At 41.2% G+C, this 19,876-nt stretch overlaps 1 protein-coding gene across 1 annotated transcript; it reads right to left on the reverse strand.

The window, feature by feature from the left end:
• Positions 1–2,326: 2,326 nt before the first annotated feature.
• Positions 2,327–17,474, reverse strand: LOC109375685 (zinc finger protein 256-like). The gene is given in 7 exon segments (XM_019631184.1): positions 2,327–3,225; positions 3,309–3,455; positions 3,559–3,739; positions 3,741–3,913; positions 3,916–4,467; positions 15,815–15,941; positions 17,469–17,474. Coding segments are annotated over 7 exon segments (2,085 nt in total).
• Between the last annotated feature and the right edge of the window lie 2,402 nt (positions 17,475–19,876).

Consider the following 19,876-nt stretch of genomic DNA (forward strand, 5'->3'; position numbering starts at 1 on the left):
CTGAAAAACAGCTCAACCTGGAGCTGGGCTGCTGTGAGTTGCCAGCGACGGCATAGGCTGCAGCCCCTGCTGCAGTGGGTGGCCATGGGCTACCGTGTGTAGCCAGCAGCCAGCGTGAGCGGCCAGCAGCCACTGTGAGCGGCCGTCCAGAAGCCGGCGACTGATCTGCCTCGCCCAGGAAGATCGCAATGATGGTGCCAACTTGGGCCAGTGAAGCAACGTCCTCCACAACTAGACTGAAGAACAAAAGGACAGCAACTTGTCTGTTCCCCTTCCCCCAATTCCCCAGTGCTCTTCCCATCCTCCAATTCCCAAATAAAAATCTTTAAAAAAAAATACAGTGACAGATTTAGTCATCACCATGACTATGATGGTTTCAGTTTCATATGTATGTCAAAACTTATCACATACTACACTTTAAATATGTGCAGCTTATTACATGTAAGTTATACCTTGATAAAGCTTTAAAAATGGTTCAAGGTAAGAAAAAAAATTTGTACGTCCCACTTTTTTTGGGAATTAGGTTTGGCAACCTTATGTTGACTCCACCACCTTTCTCCTACTGCCCTCTGAGGGCCAGTCTTCTCTCAGTGGCAGCAAATATTAGCTAATAATAAAGGACATTTCTACTTCAGTCAGCAGGAATGCTGGATGGGTTACAAAAGCCACATCCCTAGACTTTACTTTATCTTTGTTTTCCTACCTGTGCAACAATGGCCTTGAGGTGATCATCACTGAGAGGCTACAGGAATCCCCAAAACTTTAATTTTCTCTAACAAAGACTTCAGCTACACAAGATAAACATGTTTAAAGGTCCTGATATTTGTGTACATGCTAATCCTGCATAGTCATGGTTACAGAAACATTTGTCGATGCATTTTTGAGGAGGCACATTCCATTTAATTGGTTAGTTCTTCAATACCTATTAATCTAGTGCTGTTTCTGTAGCAGTTATGGTTCCCTGAACCCCTATGGTCTTACAACCAGTGATCATCACCCACGGAATTGTGAACACCAGGGCACATAGTTTTTTGCAGAACCTGAGGAAGGGATTCCCTTCAACATCCCCAGAGATATCCCCTGTGAACAAGGGAAAAAATTCATGCTGCTCCAAGAAGCCCCTGAGAATGTCAACTCTAACCCCTCCTCAGTCTCCTAAAACTCATAGCATGCAGGCTTCCAATGAGGATCAGAAAGCTCTGCAGTCTTTCCTAGGTCACTGGCAGGAATGCAAATTTGGCAAAAACTGGTGAGCTATTTTCTGCCATCATAGTATTCCCCCATGGAGGACACAAATCTGGAGATCCCAATAAAAATTGTTCACCCATCACACTTGTGGAACCAAAATAAAACACCCCACACTGTAAACAGAAAGAGGACTTAAACAATAAGGTTTTTGTATTGTACCAACAAAAACAATGTGCAGCAAAGAGTTTCAGTTGGTGACTTGGAAGCTGAAAAAATTCATGTGAGAATATGTCCCTGAAAAAGGTCCTCTCCACGTTGCCAGCCAAACTCATATGCTATTCTCTCTGCCAAGAGTGTGTCAGTTTCCTGCCATAGCTAATCAAAGAGAAGGGAATGTGAACTCCAAAGGACTCAGACTAGTCCTAATTTCCTCCAATACATGAGTAAAGAAAGGTCAGCTTCCCTGAGCACATTGGAGTGGTGACAGATGCAAACTGTGGGGACCTGCCAGGTGGTATAAAGTGTCTCTGACAACAGAAAATGTCAGTGACATAAATCTTGAAAGATCCCTGGGCAAGTTAGAAAGTGCAACATAGCCACACATGCTTTCCACCTCACTAAAACTTATGGGTAATCTCCCATCTGTGGACAACTGGATGTATGAGATCAAATTCCTATGGCTTCTTATGGTTTCTTCCAGGACCCTCACACTGAACAAGAAAATAGCACATTGCATTGCACATCTAAGGTCTTTCTACACTGAAAATTCTACATTGTATAATAAGGTGGATTTCCTATTTCCCTGCACTCATAAGCCCTTTCTCCTGTTGGAACAGTGACGAGCTATGGGTAAAAGTTTTTTCATATTTGCTATACCATAAGGCCTTCAATCAGTGTGAATGCTCAGGTAATAATGAAGTCTAGAGATACAAGTAAAGGATTGCCTACATTCACTAAACTTGTAAGACCTTTTTCCAGTATGAAGTATCTGGTGTTGATAAAGATCAGATTTATGGCTAAAGGATTTCCCACGTTAGCTACACTAAAAATGCCTTTCTCCAATGTGAACTCTCCCATGTTAATTGAACTGGGAACTATCCCTAAAGGATTTCGCACATTCACTATAATCATAAGGCCTCTATCTTGTGTGAACTCGCTGATGTACAAGAAGGTGATGTCTTTGGATAAAGGATTTCCCACATTCACTGCACACATAAGGCCTTTCTCCTGTGTGAGTTCTCTGATGTCGAGTGAGTGCAGAGATCTTTGGAAAAGATTTCCCACATTCATTACACTCATAAGGCCTTAACCCAGAGTGAACACTCTGATGATAATGGAGGCCAGAGCCAGAAGAAAAAGATTTCCCACATTCACTACATTGATAAGGCTTTACTCCAGTGTGAACTCTCCAGTGTTCAATGAGGTAAGAATTTGCTCTAGACTGCCCACATTCAGTACATTCATAAGGCCTTTTACCAGTATGAACTCTCTGATGATCACGGAGGGCATAACTTGAGGTAAAATACTTCCCACATTCACTGCACTCATAAGGACCTTCTCCAGTGTGAACTCCCTAATGATAACGAAGTTTCCTCCTAGTGGTAAAAGACATCCCAAATTCACTGCACTCATAAGGCCTTTCTCCTGTATGAACTCTCTGATGATTTCTGAGGTTGAAACCAGATGCAAAAGATCTCCCACATTCACTGCACTGATAAGGCCTTTCTCCTGTGTGAACTCTCTGGTGTGTAAGAAGGTGATGTCTTTAGATGAAGGATTTTCCACATTCACTGCATTCATAAGGTCTTTCTCCTGTGTGAACTCTTTGATGATTACTGAGGTTGGAACCAGCTGAAAAAGATTTCCCACATTCACTGCACTGATAAGGCATTTCTCCAGTGTGAACTCTCTGGTGTAGAAGGTGATATTTTTGGATAAAGGATTCCCCACACTCACTGCAGTTATAAGGCCTTTTCCCAGTGTGAACTCTCAGATGATAATGGAGGCCAGGGTCAGACATAAAAGATTTCCCACATTTACTACACTCATAAGACTTTTTCCACTGTGAACTCTCTGGTGTTTACTGAGGTAATATTGATGGCTAAAGGATTTCCAACATTCACTGCACTCATACGGCCTTTTTCCTGTGTGTATTCTCTGGTGTAGAATAAGTATTGAGCTACTGGTAAAAGATTTCCTACATTTACTGCACTCAAAGGGCCTTTCTCCTGTATGTACTCTCTGGTGTAAAAAAAAGTACTGAACTACTAGTAAAAGATTTCCCACATTCACTGCATTCATGAGGTCTTTCTCTAGTGTGAACTCTCCAATGTAAAATGAGGTAAAATTTTCATCTAAAGGATTTCCCACATTGAGTGCACTCGTAATGCCTTTCTCCAGTGTGAACTGTCCATTGTTGAATAAGGATGGTTCTACGGCTAAAAGAGTGCACACATTCATGACACAAGTCACAATTTTCTCCAGTGTGACTTTTCCAGGGATAAACGAGGACAAATTTTTGGTTAAAGAATTTGCCACATTTGCTACACTTGGTACTGCTGTGCCCCAGTATGAATTCTTCGTTTCTGATTGAGGGTTGAGGTTTGCCTAAAAGATTTGCCACACTTGCCGCATGCATGAAGCCTTTCACCAGTGTGGACTCTCTGGTGATCTACAAATGAAAATTTGTACCTGAATGTTTTCCCACATTCATGGCACACAAAAGTTGTCTTTCAGTGTGGACATCCTGGTCCTGAATATCTGTGTGTCTGGGACTAAAGGTTTTCTTACAGTCTCCCCAGGTGAAATGACTTTTCCTGTTTTGTATAGTTGCCCAGCACTGGGTGATTTTGTTTGGTTCCTCCCTGGCGTGAGTGGTCTGTTGCTGGAGATGTTCTGAGGTGGCCGGGAAGTCCTTCCCAATTTCATCACAGGTAAAGGGCTTCTCTGAAACACAGAATTTACAGTTCTTCACTAACAAGGTCCTGTCCACACTGCTTCTAAAGGATTTCTCTCCCAGGTGCTGCTTTTGGTGTTTTTGGAGGTTTGTACTAAAATAGAATTGTTTCATACATACCACACACCGGAATACTTTCTGGATGTGTGGTGTCCCTTGGTGCTCAGTCAACTGAAACATGTATTTCAAGACTGTACCACAACTATCACAGAAGTGGGTATTCTGGGATGACAGTGCTGCCTTGGAGGTGCTGGGCTGGGACACGCTGACAGAAACGCTGTGTTCAAAAGGTGCCTCTACATCCTCTGCTCCACAGCAGCAACCTGAATGTAAATAAATGCTGGTGAAGTATGTGTGGACTATAGAGATGGGGCAACCCCATCACAAATATGCATTTGTCACAGTTAGTGATAAGTCTATGGCATGCTTTTTAATAAAAGGAATTGAAATCTGGTTGAGGAAATGGCTACCTGGCATTACTGCACCTCTAAGGCTAAAGAATGTTGGAGACGTCACCAAGGAAAGGACACAAGGATAGGGTATGACACAAAGAAGACAGTCATATTCTAAAACTTGTTCCTCTGCCAAAGGATTCCAGCAGGATCTTTTCTGCTGATGATGTCAGGCTATTTACAAGCACATGTCGAAACCCGGGAAAAACCAATTACAAAAGAGTTGCTGCTATTCAAGGACAATTTAAGGATGCATATTTATCTCAGAGCACATGTGGACCAATGTTGCAAATCAATAGAGGAAAGGTGAGAGAAATGGGTGAGATATGAAATCCAGAGAGGTGGAGATTCTTCATGGGGAAGAAATCACAGTCAAAATGACAAAGAAGTAGAATTAACCAGTCAGCAAGGAAGCAACAATGAGGAAGGAAAAGTTGACACAGAATGTGACACTGGAAATGACAACAAAACACTATTTACATGGGAAACATTCCTGGTATGATGGAAACAGAGTCTTAAGACCACAGTCTACCCAGCTTCCACACAATCAGGTACCTGTGAGTTTACCTTGCAGCCTTGGCTACTCAGAATCCCTACATTTGCCATCCCTGACCTCAGCTGACAGAGCTGTGTGGTGATTACATGCCTGTCCCCCCACCTCAGTCCAAACTGCCACACCCCAGCAGACTAGTGACCTTGCAACCAACCCAAGGTGAAGGCTTTTCCACACTAAAACGAGCCCATAAGGGCAATAAGAGGTGACTGATGCATCAAATGTGGAGGCATCAACAAAAGGCTATAGGAACATAGAAAATCAAAAAACATGACAACACCAAAGGAGCAGAATAAGTTTCAACAAGCGAAGCCAACAAAGTGCTGGTCAAAAAATTGCAAAGAATTGTTTACAGAAACTCAGCCATCTATAAGAGACCACAAAGAGACAACTCAGGGAAATCAGGAAAATAATATAAGGTCAGACAATTAAGTTCACGAACTCATCCTAGAAAAAGTGCTACATACCTCATTGCTGAATATCACTATAGTCACTTTTGAAGTACTCCCCTTAGGAAGATATCCACCAACTCCAGCACCTAGTCCACTCTTCAAAGCAATTTTGGAACTCTTTTCCTGGAATGGCCATCAGAGCTGTCGTCGTATTACCTTTGATGTCCTGAATGTCATCAAAATGTCTTCCTTTCAATAACTCTTTTATCTTTGTATAAAGAAGGAAATCGCTGGGGGCCAGATCAGATTAGAAGGGAGAGTGTTTCAATACAGTTATTTGTTTACAGGCTAAAAACTCCCTCACAGACATTGCCGTGTGAGCTGCTGCATTGTTGTGATGCAAGAACTATGAATACTTTTTCACACAGCCTTTTCAGCACTTCCAAACAGTAAACTTGGTTAACTGTTTGTCCAGTTCGTACATATACATAATGAATAATCCCTCTGATAGTTAAAAAAAATAGCAACATCGCTGCAACAAGTTCACGAACTTAATAGTCAGACCTCGTACACGAACACATCAAGTTCAGAGACAAAAACTTTTAAAAAACTAAAAAGTTTTTAAAAAGAAATTGTGGACCTGACGAATACAAAGAATAAAATGATAAAATGCAATAGAGAGCATCAATGCCCAACTTGATGAAGCAGGAGAAAAATCTGTGATCTAACAATCAGGTCATTTCAAATCATCCAGTCAGAGGAGAAAAAAGACTGAACAAAGCCTACATAATTTATAGGATGTCATCAAGAGAAATAATGTTTGCAATATGGGAGTGTCACAAGGAGAAATAAGAGAGAAAGGGGCAGAAAGCTTATTTAAAGGAATAATGGCTGAAAACTTCTCAAATCAGGAGAGAGATGTGGACATCCTGATACATGAAGCTCATAGGTCCCCAATATTCAACCCAAAGAGATCTTCACTCAGACATATTATAACAAAACTTTCAAAAATCAAAGACAAGAAGAATTTTAAAACCAGCAAGAAAAAAGAAACTCATTGCATATACAGGAACCCTCAGAAGGCAATAAGCAAATTTCTCAGCAGAAACCTTGCAGACCAGGAGAGTATGGATGATAAATTCAAAATACTGAAGGGAAAAAAATGCCAACTAAGAACATTTTACCTGGCAAAGCTGTCCTTCAGAAATGAAGGAGAAATAAAGACTTTCCTAGGTAAAGAAAAAAAAAAGCTGAGGGAGTTCATCATCACTTGACCTGCCTCACCAGAAGGGCTAAAGGGAGTTCTTCAAGCTGAAATGAAAAGACACTAATTAGTAACAGAGGAATATTTGAAAATATGGAGCAGATTTGTAAAGGTAAGTATATAGCCAAAATCAGAATATGCTAATACTGTGATGTGGTCGTGTTTTAATCATTTAACTCTAGTATAAAGGATTAAGAAAAGAGTATATACAAGTAAAAATAACTATAGCCACAATAATTTGTTAATGGTTACCCAATGAAAAAAGATACAACTTGTTGGGGGTGACCAGTTAGCTCAGTTGGCTGGAGAGTGGTGCTGATAACACCAGGGTTGGCAGTTCAACCCCCATGTGGGCCACTGTGAGCTGCGCCCTTCTTGGGGGAGGAGGGGTCAACTGTGCCATTGTAGCATTAAAGCAATGTGTAACCAATGACTATGGCTGTTCCACAATAAAATAAAATAAATAAAAAGACACAAATTGTTACATCAAAAACATAAAATGCAGAGGGGTGAAACACCAAAAGGGTACTTTTCGTATGCAATTGATGTTAAGTTGGTTTCAGCTTAAAATAAACTTATAACTCCAACATGCTTTAAGTAAACTTCATGGTAACCACAAAACAAAAAACAACAGTAAATGAAAGATAAGAGCGAAGGAATCAAAGCATTATGCTATGGATTTTGAGTCTCGCCTTTGTGAATGGCCCACTCCAAACTCTTCGCAATGTAATTTTTCTTTTAATAATGGGTCCTTGAGCCATTCTCTACTGCTCAGGCCCACTTCCACTTTTTTAAATTTTTTTTTTTAAGATTTGTATTGAGGAATTGGGGGGATGGGAACAGCGCTGGAGAATTGGGAGAAGGGGAACAGACAAGTTGCTGTCGTTTTGTTCTTCAGTCCAGTTGTGGAGGACGTTGCTTCACTAGCCCAAGTTGGCACCATCATTGAGCTCTTCCCGGGCGAGGCAGATCAGTCGCCGGCTTCTGGACAGCCGTTCACTGCGGCTGCTGGCCGCTCACGCTGGCTGCTGGCAACATACGGTAGCCCATGGCTACTCACCGCCACAGAGGCTGCAGCCTATGCTGTCGCCGGCAACTCATGGCAGCCCAGCTCCAGGTTGAGCTGTTGTTCAGCATCTTAGCTGTGGAGGGCAGTATCACTGGCCCTCATATGTGGGATCCAAACCGGGGCCCTCTGGTGTCCCAAGCCAGTTCTTAACCATCGCGCCACTTGGCCGGCCCCCACTTCCACTTCTTTGAGATGTACTATCTCTTCTAATAAACTACTTTTTCACTACTTAAAAAAAAAAAGCATACCGCTAAGGAAAATGATAAATGAAAAAAGGAAGATAGCAATGGAGGAAAAAGAAAAAGAACAAGGGAACTATAAAACAGCCAGACAAAAATTAACAAGATGGCAATCGTCAAGTACTTAGAAAACTCTCCAATCAAAACACAACAATGGCTGAATGGATTAAAGAACAAGTCCGAACTATACGTTGCCTGCGAGAGACTCACTTCAGCTTTAAGGATAGAAATAGGCTAAAAGTAAAGAAATAAAAATAATAATCATCATCATCCTCATCATCATCCATGCAAATGGAAATCAAAAGAGAACAGCTTATATTTATAAGTAGCTATACTCATCATACCAGTCAAAATAGACTTTAATGCAAAATCTGTCATAAGAGACAAAGAAATTTCCGTATTTTGCTATGTATAATGCATACTTTTTGCCCAAATTTGTGAGAGAAAAATAAGAATGTGCATTATACATGGTAGTACTAATTCCGTATGTATATTAATGTTTTTAATTCTTTTATTCATGCTTATGAGTTAAAAGTGTAACTCTAGAAATCAATAATGATATCCATATGCAAAACAATACCTTGAAATATGATAACTGGTATTGTTGAACTTATGAAGAATTTGCAATGACAAAGAGTTCTTGGCTTTCTATGATGCATATTGTAAATTTGTTAGTGGTATATAAAACTTCTTGTACCTTGTATCTGTTCTTGTGTTTTGTAAATATTTGTTACATTTCTTGTAACATTTCTTGTAACATATGTTAAAAACTGCTAAGGGCCAGCCAAGTGGTGCATTGGTTAAGAGTTGGCTTGGGATGCCAGCTCTGAGCAGCAGGGCCCCGGTTCAAATCCCACATGAGGGCCAGTGACGCTGAGCCCTCTACAGCTAAGATGGTGAACAACAGCTCAACCTGGAGCTGGGCTGCTGTGAGTCGCCGGCGATGGTGTAGGCTGCAGCCCCTGCTGNAGCTAAGATGGTGAACAACAGCTCAACCTGGAGCTGGGCTGCTGTGAGTCGCCGGCGATGGTGTAGGCTGCAGCCCCTGCTGCAGTGGGCTACCATGAGCAGCTGGCAGCCAGCATAACCTGCCAAGAGCTGCCATGAGTGGCCGTCCAGTGACCAGCGACCAATCTGCCTCACCCAGGAAGAGCACAATGAAAATACCAACATGGGCCAGTGAAGCAACGTGCTCCACAACTAGACTGAAAAACAAAAAGACATCAACTTGTCTGTTCCCCTTCCCCTATTCCCAACGCTGTTCCCCTCCAATTTCCCAATAAAATCTTTTTTTAAAAAATGCTAAAATTCCTTTATAATACAAAAAACAAGTACCTAAAGGTAATCAAATAATAATTTGAATTAAAAAATTAAATTAAAAAATTAAAAAGGAAGCTTTTTTTCCCTGAAAGTTTGGGCCAAAAATGTGGGTGTGCATTATACACAGGAGCACATTATATATGGCAAAATATGGTAAATAATGATAAAGCAATCAATTCAAGAGGATACAATAATAAGTACATATGCACCCAATATCGATGCACCTAAATATATTAAGCAAATATTAACAGACTAGAATGTAGAAAAGCCAGCAAATGGAATAATAAGAGCACACTTCAATATTCATCTTTTAAGAATGGGTAGATCATCCAGACAGAAAACCAATAAGGAAATAGCTGACTTGAACAATACTTCAGACCAAATGAACCTAACAAATATATATAGAACATTCCATCCAATTATAACAGAATATACATTCTCAAGTGAACACAGAACATTCTCTAAAGCAGATCATACGAGGTCTGATAATTAGGTTTGCAAACTTACCACTGTGCGCTTACATTGGTTGCACTGTACAAACTGCTCGTAAAGTTTCATGTCCTTGGTATCTCAGTGTCTTACAGCTGTGTTCGTGTGGACCTGTGGTGGTGTCTTGCTGAGTGGCGTTCGTTGTTGTTGCATGTTTTTCTGTGTCATCAAGAGAATGTCTGAGCTTGAATTAGAGCAATGAACAAACACTAAATTTTTTGTTCAACTTGGCAAGAGTGGAAGTTAAATCAGGGACATGTTAGCCCAAGTTTATGAGGATATCGCCATGAAGAAAATGGCAGTGTACAACTAGATCAAATGTTTTTCTGCAAGGAGAGACCGTGTCACTGATGATGAGAAGTCAGGGTGGCCACTAACAAGCAGAACTGATGAAAACATTGCAAAAATTCGTCAAATTGTGCATCAAAATCATCATCTGATTGAGAGAAGCATAGCAGACCAAGTAAACATCGATAGAGAAACACTTAGGAAAATCTTAACTGAAAATCTTGGCATGAGAAAGGTGTGTGCAATAATAGTCCCGAAGGAGCTCACCAATGAATAAAAGCAAAGGAGAGTTGAAGTTTGCCAAGACCTTTTGGAGAGGCAAGACGATGTTTTGAGCCATGCTATCACTGGTGATGAAACATGGGTGTACCAATATGACCATGAAACAAACTGTCAAAGTGTACAATGTAAGTCAGCCAATTCTCCATGACTAAAAATGTTCCATCTGTCCAAATCCAGGGTCAAGATGATACCAACCTTTTTTGATATCAGAGGGATTATCCATTATGAATATGTATAAACTGGACAAACAGTTAACCAAGTTTACCGTTTGGAAGTGCTGAAAAAGCTACATTAAAAAAAGATGAAAATGACCTGAACTTTTTGCCAACAATTCATGGCTCTTGCATCACGACAATGCACCAGCTCACATGGCACTGTCTATGAGGGAGTTTTTAGCCAGTAAACAAATAACAGTACTGGAACATCTTCCCTACTTACCTGATCTGGCCCCCAGTGTCTTCCCTTCTTTACCTGAAGATAAAGAAAATATTGAAAGAAAGATATTTTGATGACACTCAAGACATCAAGTGTAGTATGATGACAGCTCTGCTGGCCATTCCAGAAAACGAGTTCCAAAATTGCTTTGAAGGTTGGATTAGGCGTTGCTGTTGGTGCATAACTTCCCAAGGGGAGTGCTTTGATGGTGACCATAGTAATATTCAGCAACGAGGTATGTAATACTTTTTCTAGGATGAGTTCATGAACTTAATTGTCAGACCTCATATGTTTGGTTACAAGTCTTGAATTTATGAAGACTGAAATCATATGAAGAAACTTATCCAACCACAAAGGTTTGAAACTAGAAACCTGTAACAAGACAAAACTGAGAAGTTCACAAATATGTGGACATTAAACAACACATTCCTGAACGATTAGTGGGTTAAAGAAAAAAAATTAAAACAAAAAATAAAATTATTTTGAGACAAACGAAAATGGAAACAAAACTTGCCAAAACTGAAGAGCTGCAGCAAGTACAGTTCTAAGAGTAAAATTTATAGCAATAAATGCCTACCTTGAGAAAAAAGAACCTAACTTTACACAACAATGAGTTAGAAAAAGGAAATCAAACTAAGACCAAACCTAAGAAAGGAAGGAAATAACAAACATCAGAGCAGAAATCAAATAAAATATAGACGAGGGGGAAAAATTAAAAGAAAAGAACAACAAACCTAAGAGCTGGATTTTGTAAAAAAACAAAATTGACAAACCTATAGCTAGACTAACTTAGACAAGACAGAAGACTCAAATAAATGAAATAAAAAATGAAACAGGAGATATGGCAAGCAATATTACAGAAACACAAAGATGGTAAGAGACTACTACAAACAATTAAATGACAACAAGCTGTAAGAAATAGATAAGTTGGGATGCCAGGATGGTTCATCATACGCAAATCAATAAACATGATCCACCATATTAACAGAATGAAGGATATGATCTCAATAAATGTAGAAGAAGCACCTAACAAAATTTAGTATACTTTCCCATGAAAAACTCTCAACAAAGTAGGTACAGTACAAAGAGGAATGTACTTCAACATAATAAAGGCCATATACAATAAGCCCACACTAACATCATAATCAAAGATTAAAAGCTAACATGCTTTTCCTTTAAAATCAGGAACAAGGCAAGGATGCCTACTCTCCCCACTCCTACTCTGCATAATATTGGGAGTCCTAGCCAGAGCACTTAGGCAAGAAAAAGAAATAAAAGGCATCAATATCACAAAAGAATAGGTAAAACTTGCCTGTGTTTGCATAAGACATGATCTTAAAATATACAAAACCCTAAATGACCTAGCATAAAACCATTAGAACTAATAAATGAATTCAGTAGAGTTGTAAGATACAAAATCAACATACGAAAATCAGTGGCATTTTTATACACTAACAATTAAGTATTTTAATAAGTGAAGAAAACAAATGCAATGACAATATCATACAAAATATGTCATCTAAATAAAACTGGGGAAAAAAACCCAAGGAGGTGCAAGATCAAGACATTAAAAAGTATAAGACACTAATGAAAGAAACTGAAGACACAAATAAATGGAAAGATATCCCATGTTGTTGGATTGGAAGAATTAATATTGTTAAAATGTCTGTACTACCCAACGTAATGTACAGATTCAATACAATTCCTACTGAAGTTTTTCATGGAAATAGAAAAAGAATCCTAAAATTGACATGGGCCCACAAATTACCTCAAATAGCCAAAGCAATCTTGAGAAAGAAGATCAAAGCTGAAGGTACCACACTTCCTAATTTCAAACTATATTATGAAGCTATCAAGGTGTGATAAAAAAAATACAGTGAATATTTACATTTAAAAAATGTATTACAGTAAAACACATTGCCATTAATTCCCCTCAAAAAACTCCCCCTCACTTCAAACACACTTATTCCATCATTCTTGCCACTTTCTGAAACAGTTATGGAAGTCCTCTTTCATGAGTGTCTTTACTTCATCCTCCATCATGATAACACTCCGTGTCACACATCGCTTCTGGTATGGCTATTTATGTCAAATAAAACATTACAGTGTGTCCTCATTCACCTTATTTACCGGATATGGTACCAGATCTGGCACCATGTGATTTCTGGCTCTTTCCCAAAGTCAAAAGGACTATGAAAGATAAACGTTTTGAATCGATTGACGACTTCAAGGCAGCCACAACAACACAACTAAAGACATTCATAAAAAAGGACTTCCAGGACTGCTTCAGAAAGTGGCAAGAATGATGGGATAAGTGAGTTCAAAGCAAGAGGGAGTATTTTGGGAGGGATTAATGGCACTGTCTTTTACTGTAATAAACTTTTAAAAATGTATACATTCATCATATTTTTTTTATCACACTGCACAGTAATCAAAACAATATGGTACTGGCATACAAACAGACATACAGAGAAATGGAACAGAATAAAGAGCTCGGAAAAAATCCCATGCATATACGGTCAACTAATCTTTGACAGAGGCACCAAGAACACACAATTGGGAAAGGATAGTCTCTTCAATAATGCTGGGAAAACTGGATACCTACGTGCAAAAATATTAAATTGGACCCCTAACTTTCACCACTAACAATTAACTAAAAATGGATTAAAGAGTGACACGAAAATGTAAAACCTCTTGAAAAGGAAAAAAAATGAATAAGCTCCTTGATAGTGCCTCAGGTATTTTTTTTTTGACAACTAAAGTACAGGGGGGAAAATCTAAATAAACAAGTGGCATGACATCAAACTAAAATATTTTAGAGGACACAATCAAGAAAATGAAAAGGCAACATACAGAATGGGAGAAAATATTTGCAAGCCATGTATCTAATAAGGGAGTAATATTTTAAAAATATAAGGTACTCCTACAACTCAAGAGCAAAAGAACAATCTGATTAAAATATGGGCAAAGGGTCTGATTAGACATGTTTCCAAAGATGACATTCAAGTGGCTAACAGGTAAATTTTAATAAAAAATTGCTCTTTCTCACTAATCATCAGGGAAAGTAAATGCAAACCCCAATGAGCTATTACTTCATATCTATTAGGATGGCTAATCATCACAAGGACAAGAGGTAAGTGTTAGCAAACATGTAGAGAGAGAAGTGAACCCTTGTACACTGTTTGTGGGGGTGCAAATTCGTAAAGGCATTATGGAAAACAGTATAAAAGTTCCTCAAAAAATTCAAACTAGCAACCCCACTTCTTGGCATATATCCAAAGGAAATGAAATCAGAACATGGAAGAGATAATCTACACTCTCATATTTGCTGCACCACTATTCACAATACATAAGATATAGAAACCACCTAAGTGTCCGTCCATGAATAAATGGATAAAAAGGGGGCAGTTTACACACACACACACACACACACACACACACACACACACACACCCTTGGAATATTATTCAGCCTTAAAAGAAAATGGAAATCCTGCCATATGAATCTTAGAGGGCATTACGCTGTGAAATAAGCCAGTCAGAGAAAGATAAATAATGTATGATATCACTTATATGTGGAATCTAAACAAACAAACAAATAAACAAACAAAAGTTGAACTTGGGCCAGCCGTGTGGCACGTTGGTTAAGAGTTGGCTACAGAGTGCCGGCTCTGAGCAGCAGGGCCACAGTTGGGATCCCACGATGGCCAGTTACGCTGTGTCCTCTACAGCTAAGATGGTGAACAACAGCTTGACCTGGAGCTGGGCTGCCGTGAGTCGTCGGCAATGGTGTAGGCTGCAGCGGGGTTGCAGTGGGCTGCCAAGAGCTACTGTGAGTGTCTGGAATCCAGCGTGAGTGGCCAGCAGCCGTTATGAACTGCCATGAGCCGCCGTGAGTGACTGCCTTACCCGGGAAGAGTGCAATGATAATACCAACATGGGCCAGTGAAGTGACGGCCTTCACAACTAGAATGAAGAACAAAAAGACAGCAACTTGTCTGTTCCCCTTTCCTGATTCCCCAACGCTTTTCCCCTCCCCCAATTCCCCAATAAAATCTTTAAAAAAAAAAAGTTGAACTCACAGAAACAGAGTAGAATGACAGGGGCTCAGGGATAGGGGGAATGGGGAGTTATTGGTTAAAAGGGATAAACCCTCAGTTATAAGATGAGTAAGTTCTGAGGATCTAATGTACAACATGGCAACTACAGTTAATGATACTGTATTTTACACTTAAAATTTACTGAGAGAGTATACCTTAGCAACATTACCAAAAATAAATAAATAAAGTATATCAGGTGATAAAAATATTCATTAACTTGATTATGGCAATTATTTCACAATATATACATATATCAAATCATCAAATTGTATACTTTAAATATATAATTTTACAGATCAACAACAATGGAACAAAAACAAAAAAGAGATCTAAACAAAACACTACAAACCATGCAGAAGGGTTTGAAAAACTGCCTATGGTCCAGATAAGTAATGACTGTGACAATGCCTACAATTCCTGGCATAGGCATACCCTAGGAAATGTCAGCTAAAGGAAGAGATCAAACCCTGGGACACAGAAGTGCTATGGATCTGGACACCTTGACCTGTCCAAGGAGGGGGCCAGCACGGTGCAATCCATTAGTCTCAGTGCAAGACTACTGATCTCCAATCTTTCCCTATGGGGGTTTGGAACAGCAGGTATTGGGGCTGCAGGAGAGAAGAAAGCAGTACAAACCACCCAGCCCTACCAAAGACAGCAACCACCCAGAAAGCTAGAGAAGGAAACAGTAACTATGATCCACCTGTAAAAACAGAGCACCCCTGGGGAAAGGAAGGTGAGGCAGGGCAGAGCCTAGTCCAGGTCACTGGGGAAGCTGTGAGTCTTACCCAGCGAGGATATAAGTGCAAAGTTCTCCAGCATCACATCGTGGTACAGGCGCCTCTGAGCCTCATCAAGGAGCCTCCATTCCTCCCAGGAGAAGAACACAGCCACGTCCTCAAAGGTCACACTGTCCTGTCAAGATGGGGACAGAGAAAACTATAAACTTTGTCTCTCTGAGAACCTATAATCCATCACATCACATATCTACTCCACACTCCTCCTCCTCCAGAGCTCCCCACCTCAAAGGAGACATCAGGCCTTGGTGCCAATGATGTGAATGATGCTCTCTTCTTAGAGTCCCATAATCACTGTTTTCAGCCCTTAACAACAATAGGCAGGGGGACACATAGATGCCATCCAAACTGTGGGCCCCATCCCTCCTGCAAAGCAATTCCCCTAGGGTCTCCCAGATTGTACCTACCAGACACAGCCAAAGGTGGGCTCATGCTTCACCTGGTCCTCACTACCAGGGCCTAAGGGCCATCAGCTTGTGCTACCTACACATATGAACACCATTCTGTAGACTCTCTCTCTCTAACATATTCAGTCCCCACAGTTCCATTCCCACAGCTCTGCTACCTCACCGCCCTACATTACAGGCACTGCCCTACACTCAACCACATACTTGGCACATGGCATCCAGAGAGTGCTTGACAAATTCAAACACTATCTAGTACCATCCTAGACCTCTGATGGATATCACAACCAGGGAAAGCCCTGAATGCTGCTTTGTGCTTTGAAGGCCTCCCCACCTGCCTCTGATCTTTGCTTCAGTATTAGCCACCCAGAACCACATAGGAATTATAGATACCCATGACTGTCTTCTACTTCTGTGATGCCCTTTCTGTCCTCTCAGCAGCCATAACCCTCCTCTCTGCGCTCAACTTTCCTAAAACCCCCAGCCCTTAGAGTCAGGCATAGTTGACTCTTATGAATGACATTTACCTCAGATCTTATCCACTAGTAAGGATGAAACACCCCAGACCCTACCCATCAAGACTTGGCACACAATTCCGGTGAATCTGAAAAGCTGTGAATTAGCAGGAGCCCCAGCTTCAGTGTCAACTTGTCTCAATTACTTCTCTGCCTCCGAAGACATCTTGCACGTACTCTTCCCATGAAAGCCTGGGCCATCTGCCACATCATTCTTTCTCCCACACAGATCCACAGCCACTTCTGTCTCTCACCTGTGTTCATTATACTCAAGACTTCAGACAGGTTCTAAGCCAAAGGAACACTCCTTGGCACAAACCTTAGTTTTTCTGACATGCTAATGGCAGTATAACTTGTATTCCACTTCCAAAATGTCATCCGCAGCTCCATCCTGGTCCACACAATAGTCACCACTTATGAAAGTCTCCATTCTGAACCCCTTCCCAAGATTTCCAGACTGTGTGCCAGCTGTCCACTTGATTCTCAGGCTCTTAACTGGCCCTAAACAAAACTTATGATATTCCCGAGGAAAATAAATCTTGGGAACTTTCAACATCCCACAAATTTCTCATCTCAGTTGATGGAGCATCCCTCTCTTTAGCAGCTAGGCACCAAAACCCAGGGAGCCATCTCTAGCCTTCCCCTTTCTCTCCTTCACCTACAATATCCAAAATTTTACTTGGCCCTTCTTAAGAAATGAACCTAGAATCCAACCTTTTCTCCTACCTCCATGGGCACAATTCTGGTCCATCAACAATCTGGATTACAGTATTACAGTTGCCTCCTCCTGGGCTCCCTGCATTTATTTGCCCATAACCCCATAATCTGTTCTCCACTGTGCAGCCAGATGGAGCCTATTAAGACCTGGGGTAGGCCAACTCCTTCCTCCTTCACATGTCCTATTACCTCCATAATAGATGCCCAATTTCTCAGGCAGCCACACTACAGTCCTGATTATTGATACCCTGCTCTTTGTTCTTAACAGGAAGGAGACCTGCAGAACCTAATCCCAGCTCAGTCACAACTCCAAGCATTTACACATGCTGGTATCTGTCCCTGGGTTAACCTTACACCTGTTTATGAGGTGTGATCCAAAAATATGGGGAATGTTTAAATAAAAAGATTTTATTACAGTAAAAGACACACTGCCATTAATTCCCCTCAAAATACTCCCCCTTGCTTCAAACACATTTATCTCATTGTTCTTGCCACTTTCTGAAGCAGTTCTAGAAGTCCTCTTTCATGAGTGTCCTCAGTTGTGCTGTCATGGCTGCCTTGATGTCCTGAATCAATTCAAAACGTTTACCTTTCATAGTCCTTTTGACTTTGGGAAGAGTCAGAAGTCGCATGGTGCCAGATTCGGTGAATAAGGTGGATGAGGACACACCATAATGGTTTTTGACAGAAATTGCCATACCAGAAGTGATGTGTGACACGGAGCCTTTCCATTGTGATCACAAAATATGGTGAATGCTATTCCTGAGTGCCATCCAATGGAAAGGCAGGGATCTTCAATACATAAAGCAGTGCATCGAACCTTGGTAACAGAATGTGACAAGTTTCAGCTTATTTGGTGTAGACAGTCAGGTGTGAGCTACAGTTGAGAAAAGTGTGTTTTAAAGTATGCTGTAAATCATCCTCCATCATGACAACATTCCATGTCACACATTGCTTTTGGTATGGCAATTTGTCAAATAAAAACATTACAATGTGTCCTCATTCACCTTATTCACCGGATATGGCACCATACGACTTCTGGTTCTTCCCCAAAGTCTAAATAATTCAGATATCAAGGTGGCTGACAGCGAAACTAAAGACACTCATGAAAGAGAACTTCCAGAACTGCTTCTGAAAGTGGCAAGAATGATGGGGTGTGTTTGAAGAAAAGGGAAGTATTTTGAGGGTGGTTAATGGCAATGTGTCTTTCACTGTAATAATTTTTTTTAACTTAAACATTCACTATTTTTTTTAAAGATTTTATTGGGGAATTGAGGGAGGGAACAGCGTTGGAGAATTGGGGAAGGGAAACAGACAAGTTGCTGTCCTTTTGTTCTTCAGTCTAGTTGTTGAGGAGGTCGCTTCACTGGCCCATGTTGGTATTGTGATCATTGCGCTCTTCCCAGATGAGGCAGATCAGACGCCGGCCCTTGGACAGCTGCTCACAGCAACTCACGTCAGCTCACGCCAGCTGCTGGCCACTCACGGTAGCTTATGGCAGCCCATTGCAGCCTACACTGTTGCCGGTGACTCACAGCAGCCCAGCTCCAGGTCGACCTGTTGTTCCACCATCTTAGCTGTAGAGGGCGCAGCGTCACTGGCCCATGTGGGATCTGAACCGGTGGCCTTGCTGTTCAGAGCTCACGCTCCCAAGCCAACTCTTAACCAACGAGCCACTCAGCCGATCCACATTCACTGTATTTTTTTTATCACATCTTGTACATCAGTTACCAGAAACAGGAGCACCTCTACCTTACCCTTATCCTGAACTCAGAACCCAGGACTTGGGGTCCCCACACCCAAGAGCTGAGAATACAGCAAGGAAAATCTCAAGACCACAATCCCAAACACCATATGGTTGGTGTCAGGACCAGGTGGGACTGGGACATCCTCCCCTTCCTTGCATAGGTTCCTTAAATGTTTTTTTAACCTTCAGAACCTGAAAGAAAAAACCAACCAGGGCTGGTGTCCCTATATGCAGGTCTCCTCTGCATCCCTACCCAACCCTAGAAACTGGTGACATGGGATCAATTAACTAACCTCTGTGTTTCAGTCCTCTGAGCTGCCTCTTAACCAGCTCTGTGACCCTGAACGAGGACTCTACTTCTCGGTGCCTCACTGTCCGCATCACCCCCATTCCTGTCTGTCCGCTAAGAACCGTTTAGAAAGCTATTAAAACTCTAACACTGCCTATGTCCGTCTTCAGTTCACAACCCTCCATGACTCCCAGGACCTTCAGAACGTCCCTGACAGTCCTTCTCACTCTCTGTTCCCTGCAGGCAGAAGGCGAACCCCAGGTTGCGGCTCAGTCGCCCCTTCACATCTTTACACAGCTAGTCCCTGTCTGTAACCCTCTCCCACACTTCGTCACACCGGGTGTCACCCATGAGCGCCTCACCGTCCTGGACGTCGAGGCC

Source organism: Hipposideros armiger, unplaced genomic scaffold (genome assembly GCF_001890085.2).
Source record: "Hipposideros armiger isolate ML-2016 unplaced genomic scaffold, ASM189008v1 scaffold_986, whole genome shotgun sequence".
Classification (NCBI taxonomy): Eukaryota; Metazoa; Chordata; class Mammalia; order Chiroptera; family Hipposideridae; genus Hipposideros; species Hipposideros armiger.